General features: G+C 41.9%; 1 protein-coding gene across 3 annotated transcripts in view; it reads right to left on the bottom strand.

Moving 5' to 3' along the window:
* LOC126336514 (sterol O-acyltransferase 1-like) overlaps nt 1-9,462 on the bottom strand; it is a 144,213-nt gene extending 134,751 nt beyond the window's left edge. Inside the window, exons 1-3 of one of the 3 annotated variants that reach the window (XM_050000293.1) lie at nt 9,409-9,462; nt 5,196-5,425; nt 2,837-2,892 (exon numbers count right to left, since the gene is read on the bottom strand). In XM_050000293.1, coding sequence (XP_049856250.1) covers nt 2,837-2,892; nt 5,196-5,226 — 87 coding nt within the window. In that variant the 5' untranslated portion in view covers nt 5,227-5,425; nt 9,409-9,462. Of the gene's footprint in view, nt 1-2,836; nt 2,893-5,195; nt 5,426-6,743; nt 6,799-9,408 lie in introns of those variants that run through there. The other 2 variants (XM_050000295.1, XM_050000294.1) reach the window with 2 other exon arrangements.
* Between the last annotated feature and the right edge of the window lie 8,141 nt (nt 9,463-17,603).

Raw genomic sequence — 17,603 nt, 5'->3', positions numbered from 1 at the left:
ACACCCACACAGACAGAGAGAATGTCGCATCCCAATCTTACATTCACTGGCGCGGGCGGAGTGGTAAATTACAGTTACGTTGCGATATAACAAGTGTACTATCTTAAATCTCTGATGCAGACTTGTTGCCGTGAGTTATGAAAAAGGTACCTGGGTGGTGTTGGAAAATGGTTCCGCCAAGTTCCGGCCGAAATAAAGTCTTTACATGGGCAGCTATAGAAAGGGAGTGCCCAAGCCGGGACCCACGGACCGCATGCGACCCAAACCAGGTAGTTTTACGCGATCCTTGACGTGAGCGATAAAAAATCAATTCCATTTATGTAACTTATGATAAATTTAATATTTTCAGTTTGAAAATCCTGCCACGTGATGTGTGTTAATTGTATGTACCCCCGTCTGTCCTTTTTCCACCTGTTATTACTGTTGAGCATATCATGTGCGGTCTTTGGAAACAAACAGGCTCTGACTTCCTTAACACTTGTGCAAAAAGGTGAGCAATATACTGCTGCATCCATTTTCAATGAGCTACCACAAGAGCTCAAAAAGCTTAGCAGTAATCCAAGCGCCTTCAAATCGAGACTGAAGAGTCTCTTCATCGGTCATTCCTTTTACTCCGTTGAGGAGTTCCTTGAAAAAGGAAGCTGATTCTTATGTTTTATTGTTGATTGCGTTTACTTCAGTCAAAATTCAAACTAGGTTTCTGTCTACCATCGTTCAGATGACGTTGTCTTATGAAGTCGTATGAATCATTTTGAGACGCTAGGAGATCCATTGACAAATGGGGCGGTGCCGCCTGGCATAAAACCTGCCCTCGTAATATTCGTGACCGTAGCTTCGAACTGCACATACTGCATTAATTTTTTAGTCTTTCAGAAGAGATCACATCTATCGCAAAACATGCGTACTGTTAACTTTATTGGCAATAAGAAGTGGATGTATCAGGTCGATGATACAATCCAACTGAGTGAAAGAACAAAGATTTCTCTCATCTGTAAACAAGGTTTCAACTTGGCCAAAGGAAGACTGAACGTACGTATGAGACAGCATTCTGCAACCCAGCGGGACAGCCACAACTGTGCACTGTGGCTGGCTTTGGTAATTCACAAGGAAAGTTTGCCCACCCCATGAATCCACTAACAAGATTTGTGGCGTAGGCTTTCAACGTATTCTAAGTTCGTATACGAAAACGCCATTAGCTTTCCTTTTTGACAATAAAACCTTTATTCTATCTATTGTACTCTGTTGCAGAAACACAGCAACAGATTTATTGAAACTCCCCGCTAACTGAAGCCAGTAGATCGGAATATAGATACTCCATGTACCCACTGCCCGAGTAAGCAGAGGGGTGAGGGAAGGGGTTACCTCAAATGTATCTGCAACGAATCAATCTGGCTTATGGGACAATGTGATACCGTTCCTACAGATTGATGACTGTGATCGTGGAGATACGAGTGTTTATTTTTATTTTAATTACACGTCAATTTCCTAAGACCAAATTGAGGAGCAAATTGCCAATGTCATTGAACGTGTCAGTACATGAAATTACGACGTAACAGTAATGACAGATAAAAATAAAATGTTTATGAACCCAAAAAGTCAACAATACAACTGAAGAATCACCTTAATTTTTCAACAGAGTAGAAGGAATGACCCGTGAGGAAACTTCAGTTTCGATTTGAAACCGCGCGGATCACTGCTAAGATTTTTGAGTTCTTGTAGCAGCTTACTGCAAATGGATGAAGCAGTTTATTGCACACCTTTCTGCACAAGAGTTAAGGAAGTCCGATCCAAATGAAGGTTTTGATTTCTGCCTAGTATTAACTGAGTGAAAGCTGCTTATTCTTGGGGATGAGCTGATACTGTTAACAAGAAATGACAAAATATTGAGAGGCCAGTGCCAAAATACCGAGCCAAATGCAGAGGTTCGCGAACTTACACCAATTATTGCCCGAACCACCCGTTTCTGAGCCAAAAATATCCTTTTCAATGGGAAGAGTTACCCCAAAATATAATACCCTACGACATAAGCGAAAGAAAATAAGCAAAGTAAACAAATTTTCGTGTCCAACGATCAACGATTACTTACTTCAGATATCGTTCGAATAGTAGAAACTACTTAGGTTGCCCGGAAATTATTGGTTTGAAGCTCACGACGCGTCGTTCTCTTTGACCTGTCACGAAACACGAATCTCAGTGACCAAAACCTTGAATGGCTGTCTAATACGATACCCAAGCTTGATGAAATCTGGATCCCAGGGCAATACCTCCACTCTTGAACCTACTCTGCTCCAAATGCTGCCGTATCACAGTAGAGGGGTTGAAACGTCGAATGTGCGAGAAGAAACTGAAAAACTATATGCGGCCTGCTGCCAACGGCCACGAAAACCTACAGATTTACTGGAATTCCTTCTGTTTCTATGGAAACGGTGACCGAATGACTTGACTGTTCTGTTGTTGCGGAGATCAAGGGCGTAAGTGGTGTACATTTTTCAGTCCTGCAGTCGGGTCTCTCCAACTTTCTGAAAGTGGTCAGATTGCTACAGGTCATTTGCTACTGGCATAAGGGTATTGCCAGTTTCACTGTCTACCCGGAGGGTTATCTAGTCAGTGGAGCGCATTCCACAAAGTTGAAACCGTCATTTGAAATCAGTATTTTTGCGAAAGTTTTATAGCCTCCATAATATCCCGAAGTACATACAAAACTCCCGTAGCTGAAAAATTAAGTGATTCGCTTCTAATCAAGTTTATCCCAAATAGCTTTAAGCTGACAGTATCAAATTTAAAGATTCATATCAAGTGTTAGCAGTAATTGTTAGAAAGTAATTTCATACTTCACCTTGATTCTTTCTCTGAGTTCTTCCATGTGAGGATTTCTTAGATGATTTGGCGACACTGTAAGGAAGAAGCATAACGGATATTTAGTATTTACAGTACTATGTAGCTAACTGACAATATGAAAATGACATCGTACGTAAGTCTGCAAACCTGATACCGCACTACTGCGTTAGGAGCACCACAGGAATCACTAAGGTTTCATTACGTTGTTATGTTAAGTCAGCAGCGTGAACGTTTGGCAAGGCTTCAGATATTTAGGACAGGCTTTAGCGACACCAATAGCAAATAAAAGTATGACTAAAGCAAATCTAGTAAGACTCAATTAGCATAGGAGATGCTCAAGACGGCAGAAATGAAGATTCAGGTACCACGGCCAGCATTTTGTATAGGAGCTTTAAGTGCTAGTGAATGCTACAGTTTAAGCATAATGCACTGAACAGGATGTTCGAAAAATCTGCGTTATTTGTATGTTTCCCAAGACGTACAGCTTTAATTAGGCGCCAAGCACTTACTACTTGAGACGCACTATATGTGCACGTTCGTTAACTTTAGAACTCTGTATGACAGAAGATAATTACCAATGTTCAGTTTCATTGTGGCGCATATTTCCAACCTACCACATCACGACAGCGAAACTTCTTATAATGAACGTACATGTCCGTTAAACTACATTACATAAAAACGTTAAAATTCCGTTAACACGGGAAGTGCTGAATCCGTAACAGTTCAGTCTTTTCTTTCACATAGGTGCTGTAAGTGAAAAACTACGCACGTTGGCGTAATTTTCCTGAAAAGGCCACAAGTGTCCTTCGTGGCTAATAATGCTAGGTGAAAGAAACAAGTTCCCAAAAAGTTTTTTCTGCATAATCAAGAAACATTGCCAAGCTGAGAGATAGTTTGGAGGAAAGTAAAGTTTAACAATTCCGGTTAGCGGTGGTAGTGAGCAAAGATCATCGTGTCAAATGTATCAAAAATTTACTGTATCTTTATGCATACAAATTTTCTGTTGTGTAACAATTAAGACTTCGAAACAATGACTTAAAAGAAACCAGACTGCAATTTTAAGTCCAAGGACATGAACGGGATGCAGTAGTTCAGAAGAGAGATGACTAACTTATTCCAGTTGTTATTCAATCTATTAGTAGTAAACGAAACCAAGTGATCATTTTAAAACGAAGTTCAGGGAGGAGATGTTACAACTATGAAGTTTGCCGATGACATTTTAACTGTCAGATGACTAAGTACTTTGAAGAGCAGTTTTACAAAATGGATACTACCTTGGAAGAAAGTTATGTAATGAACATCAAAACTAAAACCAGTGTACTGCAAAATAATCTAATTAAATTAGGTGATACAGAGGGAATTTGACGGACGTAGAGGGGATATGAAATTCAGGCTACCAGTAGCAAGGAAAGAATTTCCGTAAAAGAAATTTGTTTATGTGTAACAAAAATCAGAGTCGCAAAGAATTTCATGAAGGTATTTGCCTTGAGTGTAGCTTTGTGCAGAAGTGATACATGAACCAGTATCAGTTGACAAGAAGATAGAGCTTTTGAAAAGTATTGCTACAGAAGAATACTAAAGGTTGGCTGATGACTGGTTTGTCAAGCACTCAGCTGTGCAATCTTCAGTTCCCGTACACAGTCCAACTTTTACAGTGACGAATGAAGATTATGGTGAAATGATGAGGGTACACAAATACATACTCCATCAAGCAGAGGAAACCTCCAACCCAACCAGGAATGGAACCCAGAACCCTGTCATCCAGAAGTAGCAACACTAGCCACTTCACCATGAGCTGCAGACTACAAGGTTGGATGCCTGGACAGAGTGATGTGTTACTGAATCTAATGTGAGAGAAGAGAAATTTGTGGCACAAATTAAGTGAGAATCGAAAAGTTTGAGATGTAGTACAGAAGATTGATAAATTAGGTGGACTGAGATTATGAGGCTCTTCTCAGAATTGGTGAGGACAGTAGCATGTGTGAAACATTGATAAGAAGGGGACAGTGTGATAGGGGGTGTATTAACACATGAAGGAGTAGGAGGGAGAGGGTAAAAACTATAGAGAAAGGCAGAGACTGGAATATAGGTCTATGCAACAAGTAATTGAGGGTGTTGGGTTAACTATTCTGAGATGGAGAAGTTGGTACAGGACAAATTCGTGAAATGCTATGTCCGACCAGTCACAATACCTGTGACCACTTCTCTACACCCTCCACCTCCCAAGAAAAGCGATGGATTTGATGTACCATATCGTGGGAACATTTCCTACTTGAAACTAAACTATGGTAGAAGAATCCTTTGTACAATACTATATAACAAACAGGATCTTCATGATAGTGGTTGTAAGCACTCACCCGTAGACTGCACATCTGCCGCCTCCGCCATTTTCTCCACTTGGACGTCTTCCGAACGTTAGAAACTCCCTTCACCTTTGAAGTCTATTTGTGCTACTCCAACAGAAGCGCTAACGCTCCCTTCGCCCAGCGAGAACCGTCGTACTGCTGTGGACCCAGGGTCCACTTCTGACCACTTCTGAGCTCTGTACAGCTCCACGCAAGGGCCGTGTAGGATCACAACAGACCACCTGTAAACACGAACGAGAATGTCCACAACCTTTCCTATTCCATTGCAGACAATCTGCTACTCCATGAAAATAGCATGATACTGCAACAGAACTGCTGGATCGCCCAATGTTAGATTAGCATAGTTCCATGGAGTGACCAAGGACATGGAAAATGGTGTAAGCTCTAATCCATTTGTAACAAGTAGACCCCATATCGTCAAAATACTGTTCGTCAATATGACGTGGGGCGTGACTCAGTCCGAAGTGAACAAAGGAAGTCCTGCTGTTCTCACTATCGATATTAAGGAACTGCAGCCAAATCAACAAATTTAATTCTAACCAAATGCTTTGCAACCAAAAATGGAGTATTTCATCGCTGTAGAGTGTACCCTATGTAAGAAGGTATGCTTCTTGATTGACTACAGACAATGAAGGACAGAACACAGAGTGCTACGTTTGTTACTCTACGAGAGTAGGCACCTCTGAGAAGTTTGTCACTTGAAGAAATGCGCAAAGTACCTATAATTCGCTTAGATCCTACACATCGATTCTGCAAGAATTCTCTGCGTTCCCTTCAAACTACTTGCGTGATTACAATTTTAACAACTGTGTGTTATTCGCCACACGTTCGCTCTACGATGTATCTCAGAAGGCCTACGTGACTTATCCTCTGCCACGCTATCAAACTTATCTTGCAAGGGACCACTGGTTACAACTGAAGACATTAGCCTGTTTCTTGAGGCAGTTCAAACTGCTCCCGAAATTTGCATCCTTAAACTACAGAGAAAACTTCACTGCTTACTTAATTTACAAAAACTCCTGTATGCTACAAACGTTTATTGTTTATTCTTAATAGAATACAGGGAAATATAGAAATTTCTGATTCCATCTGTCTCTGATCCATGACATTATCGAGATGACGGACACCCCTATTTCCCAGCACATACTATGTGACGACCATAAAGTGACTAAATACACCAGCAAAATCTGCAATAAAATAAAACTAACGGGAGAAATGCCGGAAGTATGGGTGTTAGGGCGGTGGCAAGCTAATTAACAATAATTACGTGACGATTCGAAAACAAAACCGAAAAGTAACACGAAATCTTCGAGAATAAACTCGCCCCCCCCCTCCCCCCCCCCCCCAAAAAAAACAACTGTGATCTAATATTTCATTCGAGCTGTAGCTCAAACGAAAGTAGCGATACCAGCCACACAGCACAAAGTAAATTTCGTTGTAAATGGTACCAAACTAAACTAAGAAAATATATATATATATATATATATATATATATATATATATATATATACTTTCAAATCAACAACATGAACTAAATACCAAAACCTAAAACAATCTAGTAGCCAATAACTAACGACACAAAACTGACACGGAAACAAACTTACAAAACACTGAGTAATAGAGCACTAAATCCAATGCCGCATGAACATCATTCATACACACATTATAAACACATATCCTACTAGAGCGCGCCACCGTTGACGTCAACACAGCATCTGCAAATAATTCCTTTCAGACACACCGAGCCTCTGACTTCATAACACATATTTACGTCTCGGGTCAAATCAGACTTCACTTGATCCATATACAGCATACATAATTTGCATTTCCAGTAAAAATTACTCGACTTACACCCAAAGATTTACTTCTGAAGTTCTGCTTAATATTTTCCATTGAATCATTGCTACCAGAGAATCACGTGTGACAGGCCAACGACAGTGTCAACGACTGAATCCACACCCAACAGTCCAGTATTTTTTGTCTTTGATGCAACCAACGCTCTATTAATGTATGTAACTTACCCTTTATTAAAACTCTTAAAGGAAACGTAGGTTGTTACGAATTTTGCCGTCATTCCAGATTCTGGTGGGTTTGACCTACCAATACTAGATGTCTTTTCACATCTGACAACATGCGACGTGACATCATAAGAGGGCACACGCAACAGAAAGTTAATTAATTGTTCTTAAAATATAGGATGTGGCGAGACTGATATGTAGCGTGCCCGAGTTCTACGTTACGTTAAAAGTTACACTTCGCGAAGCCACCTAATGTACTATAACGGAGGAAAGAAGAGCAGCGTTTAAGATCCTGTCAACATTGTTGCCATTAGGGACGGAGTACATATTTAATGTTTCAAAATGGTCCAAAGGAACCATCCTTCCATTTGTCTGGAAAGATTTAGGGGAAATCACAGGAAACCTAATTATGGCTGGCCGGACGCAGATTTGAACCGTCGTCGTCCTGCATTCGAGTCCAGTATGCTAACCACTAAGCCACCTCGCTCGGTGGTTGTGAAGGGAACTATCTGTCTTATTATTGGGCGTATTTTACATATATGTGCGCAGTTCTGATCATGTAATGGATTAAAGCGGATGAGCAGCATCTGTTTCCTAGTTTGACAAGTTTATGAAGCGGAATCAGTCCATTTCATTTACATTTTACTTGCTAAAATTCTTAAAAACTGCTATTTGGAAGTACGTTAAACGCTATTTAGTGAAAACTTATCGCTTTCATCAAATTCTACGAGACAACCTTAAGCAGCATAAGAGTGACAACCATCGCCAGAAAATGTATTATTTAAGTTTAATAAAAAGAAGGCATATTCCAAAATTTTCAAAATGGTTCTCCTGGCTGTCAGTGAAAGCTTGGTTCAGTCCACACTGAGTCGCTAAGTAATAATGGGAAAGGTAATGACACAGCGCTTTGTCCTATCCTCGGTTGCTATACCTATTGAGTGAACATTGAATGTATTTGAAAAATTCACTGTTATTCAACGCATCCATTTTAGGAATATTCGGATTCTTTTACATGAGAAACGTGGTTTTTAATACCCGGGTCAGACGATTCGGTCTCACTAATTCATAAAAAATGAAACCCGTTTACCAAATGTATAACAATCACTGCAGCAGAGCACACTGCAGATAGCATTTAATGGCTAATTGTTGAAAAGGTTTCGAAACATAAAAAAGTCACAGCAGCTACTATGAAACCTTGCAACCTCAATGTATTAAATTGGCAGCTTTATGTTTTCTTCGGTGGAGACCGCTAAATAAGACTAACAGCAAGATACCCATCCAGGTTCACATTTTCAACCATCCAATACCAAAAGAAAAACGCGTATTAACGGGCTATTTAAGAGTCAAATTTAAGTGCTCTCGTTTCACAACATCTCAAATGCATATACTCCAGAAAGAATGTGTGGAGTCTTACGCGGAAAAGAAACGGCCAAACTAGCCCCCTCCTTGTTCACATGAGACCAAGACTAACTTTTAGAATCTCTTACACCACTTCCATAGTCCTCTCCCTGTCCTGAGGTTTAAAATGGATTTTTTTTTTTTTGCGACTCTGAGAAAATTTCCGCCAGTATCTTAATGCATCTAAATTCAGTAGGAGCACACCGTGTGTAACATGTAAAAGTTTCGGTGAAAAGTGCCATCAGATTTACCAGATATTATAACGCTGTTCAAATTAAAATTACTTCAGTCCACATTCCTACGCCATGGGATATTTTCCATTTTCCGCAGACTGGAACGTCCTATATTCGCACTTAATATGGCATCAAAGCAAATAGCCAATCTATCGAAAATCTTCGAAGATGGGTATGAATTTTAGTCCATACATAAGGTCGATTGTGCCAAACAAAAGGAAGTTCGTTTCATGAGCAGTCGCACTTGAAATACATTCAAACCGAAATGGCAGTTATAAATTAATGTCTTAATTTCTATATATTACAAAAACTGAAGATTTGCAAAAGTTTTCATTGCACATATAAATATTTTCTAATACGAAAGGCATAAAAGTTTGAATTAGTATAAACGGAAACCTTGCTGAAAGAGTATCTGAAATCATTGCCTGTACAATCAAAACAAATCTTTTTCTAGTAAATAGTTACGCTGCTGGCAACAAAATTCTTGGGAACCGAGAAACATTTATAATTACGACGCATAAAGAAAAGACTAGCCTCACACTGCCACCAACGCACTCGAAAACACTGAAGTACACAAGAACTCGCCGAGACGGTGGACTATGTTTACATCACTGGGTCAAGCTCAACTCACCTCACCACTCTTTGGACAAATAGCTAACAGTGCATAGGTAGATTTGCACCAACTGACTGGTCCAAAGACACTAGCTAAGCTATACCCATACACAGGCATTATGTAACAACAGTAGTGGTGTCAAAGTGTTCTGCAGTACGTGTGTTCAAGTACATGTTAATCTAAATATGAACCATGTAACGTCTTTAAAGAACCGAAAGAAATATTTGAATTAAAGTCGGTATTAATAAAACCGAGGCCTATAGGCTCCTATGCACGTACCAACCGACAGACCGACCGGCCGACAAAATGGACGTGTGCATACGCTTTGGCCAATCGATCACCCACCTGTTATTTGTCGAGTGGTCGGTTGGGTATGCCCACCCGACAACCCACGCACCTCCACCAACAACGCTGCACCCAACAACCTGCTCCCTATGTAGCGCTGTCGTGCCAACCTCCCTAAAAAAAGTTCGTCTGTTGTCATGACGGAGCTGTAATCGCTGCGTAAATTCGGTTGGGACTTGTGTAGGCTACACACGAATTAGGTCAGTCGATCGACTGGTCTTTCAGTTGGTGCGTGCATGGGTCCCTTAAAAACAGAATTAAAAGCAGTCTGTTTGAACTGCATTGATCTAAGGTAGGGGTCTCCAAACTTTTCAGTCCGCAGGCCCCATTGACTCCTCCACGAAGTCATAAGGGCCAAGATCTACCTAGTGGGATTAAAGTACCCTAGCACTCCACGATCATCGTAATGTAAGGCTAAAGAAAAGTTACACCTACGTAAAGTCACTAATTGTAACTATGATGTTAAATTTCTTTACGTAATACTCAGTGACTTTTCAAGACATAAATTAATTACAGTTATTTTTATATATCAGTTCCAACTAAAATATCCAATACCATTATGTACATCAGGTATTGTATTTTCTTTATATTGCCTTTAAGTAAAAATATTTTATACGATTTACTTGCTATGTGTATTTTACGACGTAATCAAAAGAAAGTGAAACCTCGCTTAAGAAGTATCTTCCGTAATGATTGATTACTAAGATTAGTCGCCGGAGTGGCGTCCATTTGAAAGATTTGCACCAGAGTCGTGAGTAGAATAAAATGCAAAGAATTTTTTTACTTAAAATGTTTTCGCCAAACTTGTCTGTTAACCGACATTTTTTTCCACTATCGCACGGAGGATGGTCTGTCTGTTTATTGTGGATAGCCACAAATTTAACCATGATCTTCCGTTTTGTAAAGATGAGCTCCGACAATGTCGCGGTGTATTGGTCGCTATAGGCCTCGAAACCCAATTGTTGGCAGTATAGGTAACACCTCAAATATTTAGCGTGCCAGATACCGGGGATGTCCGGCCAGCGAACGCGAGCCCGTTTTCCTGCCCTCGCGGGCAGGTTTCGGCCCGCGCTCCGTAGTTTTGGAGACCCCTTGTCTAAGGAATGACTTCTCCTGACAGTGGCACCTACATCTACATCTACATCCATACTCCGCGGGCCACCTGACGGTTTGTGGCGGAGGGTACCCTGAGTACCTCTATCGGTTCTCCCTTCTATTCCAGTCTCGTTTTGTTCTTGGAAAGAAGGATTGTCGGTATGCTTCTGTGTGGGCTCTAATCTCTCTGATTTTATCCTCATGGTCTCTTCGCGAGATATACGTTGGAGGAAGCAATATACTGCTTGACTCTTCTGTGAAGGTATTTTCTCCAAACTTTAACAAAAGCACGTACCGAGCTACTGAGCGTCTCTTCTGCAGAGTCCTCCTTTGGAGGAAGGCATTCGACGTTATCGGCGTGGTCCTGGTGTGTTCCTCCTTCATATATCAAGATGAGATGAAACAGGAATTTCAAGAGTCAGATGCACTCATAAAGGCGTTTGTTGGTCACAGACGAAACATTATTCCCCATACAAATGGCTAAGATATCGGCTGCCACCGAGTTAGTGGGACCATGGATAATTTATCTGACAGGACTTTGGAAAGCCATAGAAAATGTAGCTCACTTTGGCTGAACCACGAACCCAATCCGTTGAATAAGGATAAAAGTTCTGGAGGATGACATTATTGTTAATAGCAGTCCACTACTTAAATGCGAAATGACATACGGAAACAAAAATGCGGCATGGTAGCAATTTATTAATTTGTGACATGAGTAATATTAGACAACTACATACAACAGATATGTACATTCATACACAGATACACATAATTTGAAGTTCGCAATCGATTCACAGCTCTGAGTTCAGTCTTGAAATACAGTCAGAAGCTTGTACAGACTAATTGAGAAGATCTTCCATCGTACCTCTGAAAGCTCTGAAGCAACATTCAAGTGTTACATGACGTACAGTTTGCTGATCTTCGCCGCAGTCACATTCAGGGGAGGATTTCCCTACCCACTTATGCAGCAATGCTCCACATCTGTCCCCGTCACTTCTGATCCGATTGCCGGCCGTTGTGGCCGAGCGGTTCCAGGCGCTTCAGTCGGGAACCACGCCGCTGTTACGATCGCAGGTTCGAATCCTGCCTCGGGCATGGATGTGTGTGATGTCCTTAGGTTAGTTATGTTTAAGCAGTTCTCAGATCTAGGGTACTGATGACCTCAGATGTTAAGTCCCATAGTGCTTAGAGCCATATGAACCTTTTTTTTCTGATCCGATTCAGTACGCACTAGTGCCTTCGGGGTAGATGAAAACGTGCTGGTTGCTCCTGGTGAATTTTAATTAGTTGACGATGGTTGACGGAAGATTGTTCCTGCCATTGATAGTTCCAGGCCTGTTGCATGTTGAAGTTAGTGTCCTGCAGGCTGACTGATGTGCTCCACGATGGCCTACCAGACCTCAGTCGCTGGGCTCCTGATAATGAAATTTCTGAATGAATAGTTAATTCTGGGTGCTTTTTTTATTCTTTTCCACACGTTCAGCAATGACTGTGACATTCTTATGGATGGCGGTAGAATTGCACTAAGCGCTGGTAGCCAGTGAATGTTTGTGGGGCGAATACATCCTGTGATGAAGCGCATTGTTTGATTGTGCTGTGTGTTGATTATTTTAATGTGAGCACTGTTTATGCAGATGGAACAACGTGATAGAGCTAAAGCTGATGATCTGAGGACTGTTGCAGTGACACCCCAGGCGGTTCCTGTTAACTTCCGGTCTGCACGAGGTTTCTTTAAAATATTTCGGAACATTCGTAATTTTGCGCCAGTTGTATGTGGGAGCGAAATGCGGTTGGCATCCCTGCACACGGCTGTATTTAACGTGTAGCTGCCGGAAGTTTCATTGTAGTACGTCTGTTAGTTATTCTTCAGTTCTGTACTGAGTAGCATCGTCCTTGGAATGAATCGTGTTGCCGCCAAGTTGGCCCCACGGCCTATGAGTCAAGACCAGAAAAACCTTCACCTCGCAATCTGTGAAGAGCTTTTGGTTAGCGCGAATGAGAACGAGATGTTCCGTAAGAGAATTATAACTGGTGATGAGACATGAGTTTACGGTTATGATGTTAAGATCAAGGTTGAGTCGTAGCAACGGGTGGAGAAAGATTTTAAAGACCAAAAAAAGCTCATCAGGTCTGATCAAATGACAAATCCATGCTGATAGATTCCTTTGATTTTGAACAATTAGTTCATCATAAGTTCGTGCCACAGGGACAAACTGTTAATCGATGGTACTACTGGCATGTTTTGCGACGCCCGTGAGAAAATGTGAGAGTGAAACGGCCTGAAATGTGGCGAGACAATTCATGGCTCTTGCATCACGATAACGGAACCGAACATTCATCCCTGTTGGTGCGTGACTATTGCACAAAAAACGAAATCACTGTGCTGTCCCATCCTCCGTATGCTCCAGGCCTGCCCCTGAGGAATTTTCTTGTTTCAAAACTTGAAAACCCCGTTGAAAGGACGAACATTTGCAATGAAAGACCAGATAAAAGGAAATTCCCAGACGGCGCTTCGCGAGAATCAGCAAGAGGCGTACCAAGAATGCTTCCGGAAGAGGAACCGGCATTGGGAGCCATGTATCGATTGTGGAAGAGAGTATTTCGAAGGAGACCATGCACAATAAGTAAGAGGTAACCGTAGAAAAATTCTGTGGACAAAGTTCCGGAATTTTTTGAACAGACCTGGTATTGTTGCGAGTTTTGATTTGACCTGTCTCTTTCTGGAGATGGATATTGTTTGTCAAAGACCAGTGTACGGACACATCTAAGTATTTTGGAGTGTTGCAGTATTGGAGAGTCGGATCTTTCTAGTTTGCTTGTTTATTCCGTAGGTGGAAAGCTGACACAACGGTATTTTGAGGAGAGTTACGTTTGCAGTATGCATCCACCGTCGTCAAATCTGATGTTATTGATATTTCAGCATCCCTAAAGCTTTGACCCTGGGACATCAGAGCAATACCATCAGCGTAAATAGACTTTCTAAACTTTGTTTCTTGAAGGTGACGTGTATACAATTTCAGAAGGAGTGGATTGAAACCCTCTGAGATACCGTCCGTCACTTATTTCGTGAACTCTGATTTTAGAGCTCTCTGAGAACACCTGGAACTATATACTGTGCAGCATATTGCCAGTTAGAGTGGTTAGTTTTCGACTCGGAATGACAATGACAGATTCGAGCAGGAAAATGTCAGATGAGACGGTATGATAGCCTGCAGTTAGATCTAAGAAGACCCACATCATTCTACCAGAGCCAATACCAAGGCCAACAAATGCAGACCAACTCCCTGCGGGTAATGGAAACCAAACATACGTTGTTTAAAGAGTATTTCTCACAAAGGCTAAGTCAATAACAACAACTGAATTCCGCGATGAGGCTCTGAAGAGCTCGCGATGACGACCGGTCGCTGTGTGATCCTTTGACTTGCGGGATGTGGAATGGAGGGTCATGGGGCCAGCACATTTCTATCGCGACCGTTGTCAACATTCCAGGCCTCTGAGAAGTCACGCCTCACTCCAGTAGCTCCTCAGTCTGCATCACGGGGCTGAGTGCGGCACCGCATTCCAGTCATCCAGCCAGGGGAAAATCCTTGCCACTGCCGGAAACTGAACCCGTGTCCTCCCACTGGGAGTGAGACGTGCTGACCCATTCCATTGGATTAGGGAAGGATGGGGAACGAAATGGGCCGTGCCCCTGCAAGTGAACCATCCCGGCATTTGCCTAAAATTGCCGTACGCTGTTTTGAACCCTCGTGCTCTCGAATGCGAGTCCAGTGCACTAAGTGTGCTAACCACTGCGCCACACGCTCGGTTGTGTTAACCCATAGGTACAGAGCTGAACTGATAAATATTAAAGTAAAAATTAAGTTTGTCCATCTACATCTACATATATACATATATACTACACAAATCACCGTGAGGTGCATGGCAGAGACTGCACCCCATTGTCCCAGTTATTAGGGTTTCATACTGTTCCATCCATGTATGGAGCGAGGGGAAAAATGGTTGAATATCTCTGTGCGTGCAAGAATTATTCTAATCTTCCCTTCATCATCCCTATGTGAGCGATTCGTAGGGGGCTGTAATATATTCTTTGAGCAGTACTTTAAAGCTGGTTCTTGAAACTCTGTTAATAGACTTCCTGAGGACAGTTTACGTCTATCTTCAAGATTCTTCCACTTCAGTTGCTTCAGTATCTCTGTGGCACTCTCCTGCTGATTAAACAAACCTGTGACCATTCGTGCTGCCCTTCTCTGTATATGTTTAGCATTCCCTGTTAGGCCTATCTGGTACGGGTGCCACGCAGATGAGCAATATTCTACAACCTGTTGCACTAGTGATTTGTAAGCAATCTCCTTTGTAGATTGATTGCACTTCCCCAATATTCCACCAATAAATCTAAGTCTGGACCCACATGATCATTCCATTTAATATCCAAAAATGGTTCAAATGGCTCCAAGCACTATGGGACTTAACATTTGAGGTTATCGGTCCCCTAGACTTAGAACTACTTAAACCTAACTAACCTAAGAGCAGCACACAGATCCATGCCCGAGGAAGGATTCGAACCTGTGACCGTAGCAGCAGCGCGGTTCCAGACTGAAGCGCCTCGAACCGCTCGGTCACAGCGGCCAGCTATTTAATATCCCTACAATGTGAAGCACCTAGGTATTTGTATGAGTTGGCCGATTCCAACAGTGAGTTATTGATATTATAGGGCAAAACGATCTTTTTTTACGTTTCGCGACGTGCAGCGCTTTACATTTCTGAATATTTAAGGCAAATTTCCAATCTCTGCACCACTTTGAGATCTTATCAAGATCTGACTGAATATTTGTGAAGCTTCTTTCAGATAGTACTTCATTATAGATAACTGCATCACCTGCAAATAGCCTGATTTTACTATTGGTTTCTCATTGGTATGAGCTGCCAAGATAAACCAATACCTTCAACCTATGTTGCAACACTGCTTCATGTCCTGCATAGATTCCGAGTGTGGAATTTCGGATTACTACTGTAGTGGCAATAGAACAGCTAACCCTAAGAATATACGTGTATATCAGAGAGTTTTGTGATTAGACTGCAGAATCCCTAGAAAATATGACACAGGATGTCGTTCTAAATAGGTAGATATATCTTCAGACGTAAAAGTAAGTTTGGACATACCTTTTAAGGAGCACTATAGGACCATTACTGTTCACAATGTATGTAGATGACATAGTGAATAATGTCGTTAGCTCCATCAGACTATTTGCTGGTGAAGCTGTTGTATACAGGTTGTAACAAAAGGGCAGGGAAAAACTTTCAGAACATACTTGTAGGAGGTCCATGACTAAGGAATTTGTTGCTAGCGCACTCGAGCAGATGTAATTTCGATAGATTGCTCACGCGCTGCCTGCGATATGTAAGCTATAAGAGAATCTGAGACCAAAGAGCAGTGTTGACTGCAGTGGGAAATGTGTAGCAGCAGCAGTAAGTAGTTGCTAGCAGTCTGGTGTATCGTGTTGGCTGGGCCGGTCGTGGTGGAGCGATGGCGGAGCCTGAGCGTTGTAGTATAAGGTAAAAGCTGCCTCGCGCATATGTAGTATTGCTATATCAAGTCCCATGTAAATGTGTCTAAAGAAATCTCTTAATAATAATCTTCCTGATAAAAAGTAACTTTCGACAATCATTCATGCCAATTTAAAGAATTTACTAATCTCTCCAATCCTTGGTCATCCCGATTATTGAAAAGAAAAATCAGTTGTTTCTTTTTATACATGAGAAATCTATCGTCCAGCATTGCACTGAGCTGCTCCAGAATAATTTCTTGTAGGAGCAGATATATACGCGTTATCCGGCGACCTAATCGAGGTAAGATTTTTCAGTTTACTCAGAATGAATTTTCAGGACCATGACGCAGCACTGCTGACATCCAAAATTTACCAGTTTAAATTCAGAGTCAACTATTGAAAGGTTATAAGTGAGTCGCAATGTTATTGAGAGATTAGTCGCATTTTATTATTGATTGGTTGCGCAAATTAGAATACTATTTATACTATTTTACTGTGGGCAGGTTACATACTCTTCACACACATACAAGGGCATGCATGTTGTATGTCCTCAGGGGACACCGCCTAAACGTAGCACTGTCCGTGTGGGCAAGGAGGTTTGCGTGCTGCGGATCCGGAGGGCTATGCCGGCGGTAACTTAGCTATCAGCAGGGTCACCCAAGCCGGACAGGCCAAAGGGGAGGGGAGCCAGACAAAGTGTGTCCCACAACTGCCTATCGCTCCCCCTTTCCTATCCCAAGCCTGTCCTCACCAAGTCCTTTTCCTGTCATTTCCTGTTCTATGTATAAGACCTCAACGGCAGCGACAGCGAAGAAAGAGTCTTTCGGAACGGTGAAGCTGGCGGAAAAGATACCTTTTCTCTGTGGGTACATAAAGAGTACAAGTAGTGACTGTACCCCAGAGGGGCGGCTACAGACAGCATCTGACTCATAGTGAGCGGCTGACTTTAGGCTCGGCATCCTACTGCCTATGCGGAAAGTTACGGGGAACTATCACATTACATTCCCAAGCAGTACACGGTATGTCTCTCCATGTGAAAGATTCCGGAGTTAAAACTACCCCTCATTCGGATCTCCGGGAGGGGAGCACATCGAGAGTAGACATATTTGAAAGGAAGAAAGTGACAGTGAAGGAAGGAAATATAAGCA

The sequence above is a fragment of the Schistocerca gregaria genome, chromosome 2 (genome assembly GCF_023897955.1).
Source record: "Schistocerca gregaria isolate iqSchGreg1 chromosome 2, iqSchGreg1.2, whole genome shotgun sequence".
NCBI classification, from domain to species: domain Eukaryota; kingdom Metazoa; phylum Arthropoda; class Insecta; order Orthoptera; family Acrididae; genus Schistocerca; species Schistocerca gregaria.
The sequence above is the reverse complement of the archived record's forward strand: the minus strand, read 5'-3'. Positions and strand labels throughout refer to the sequence as shown.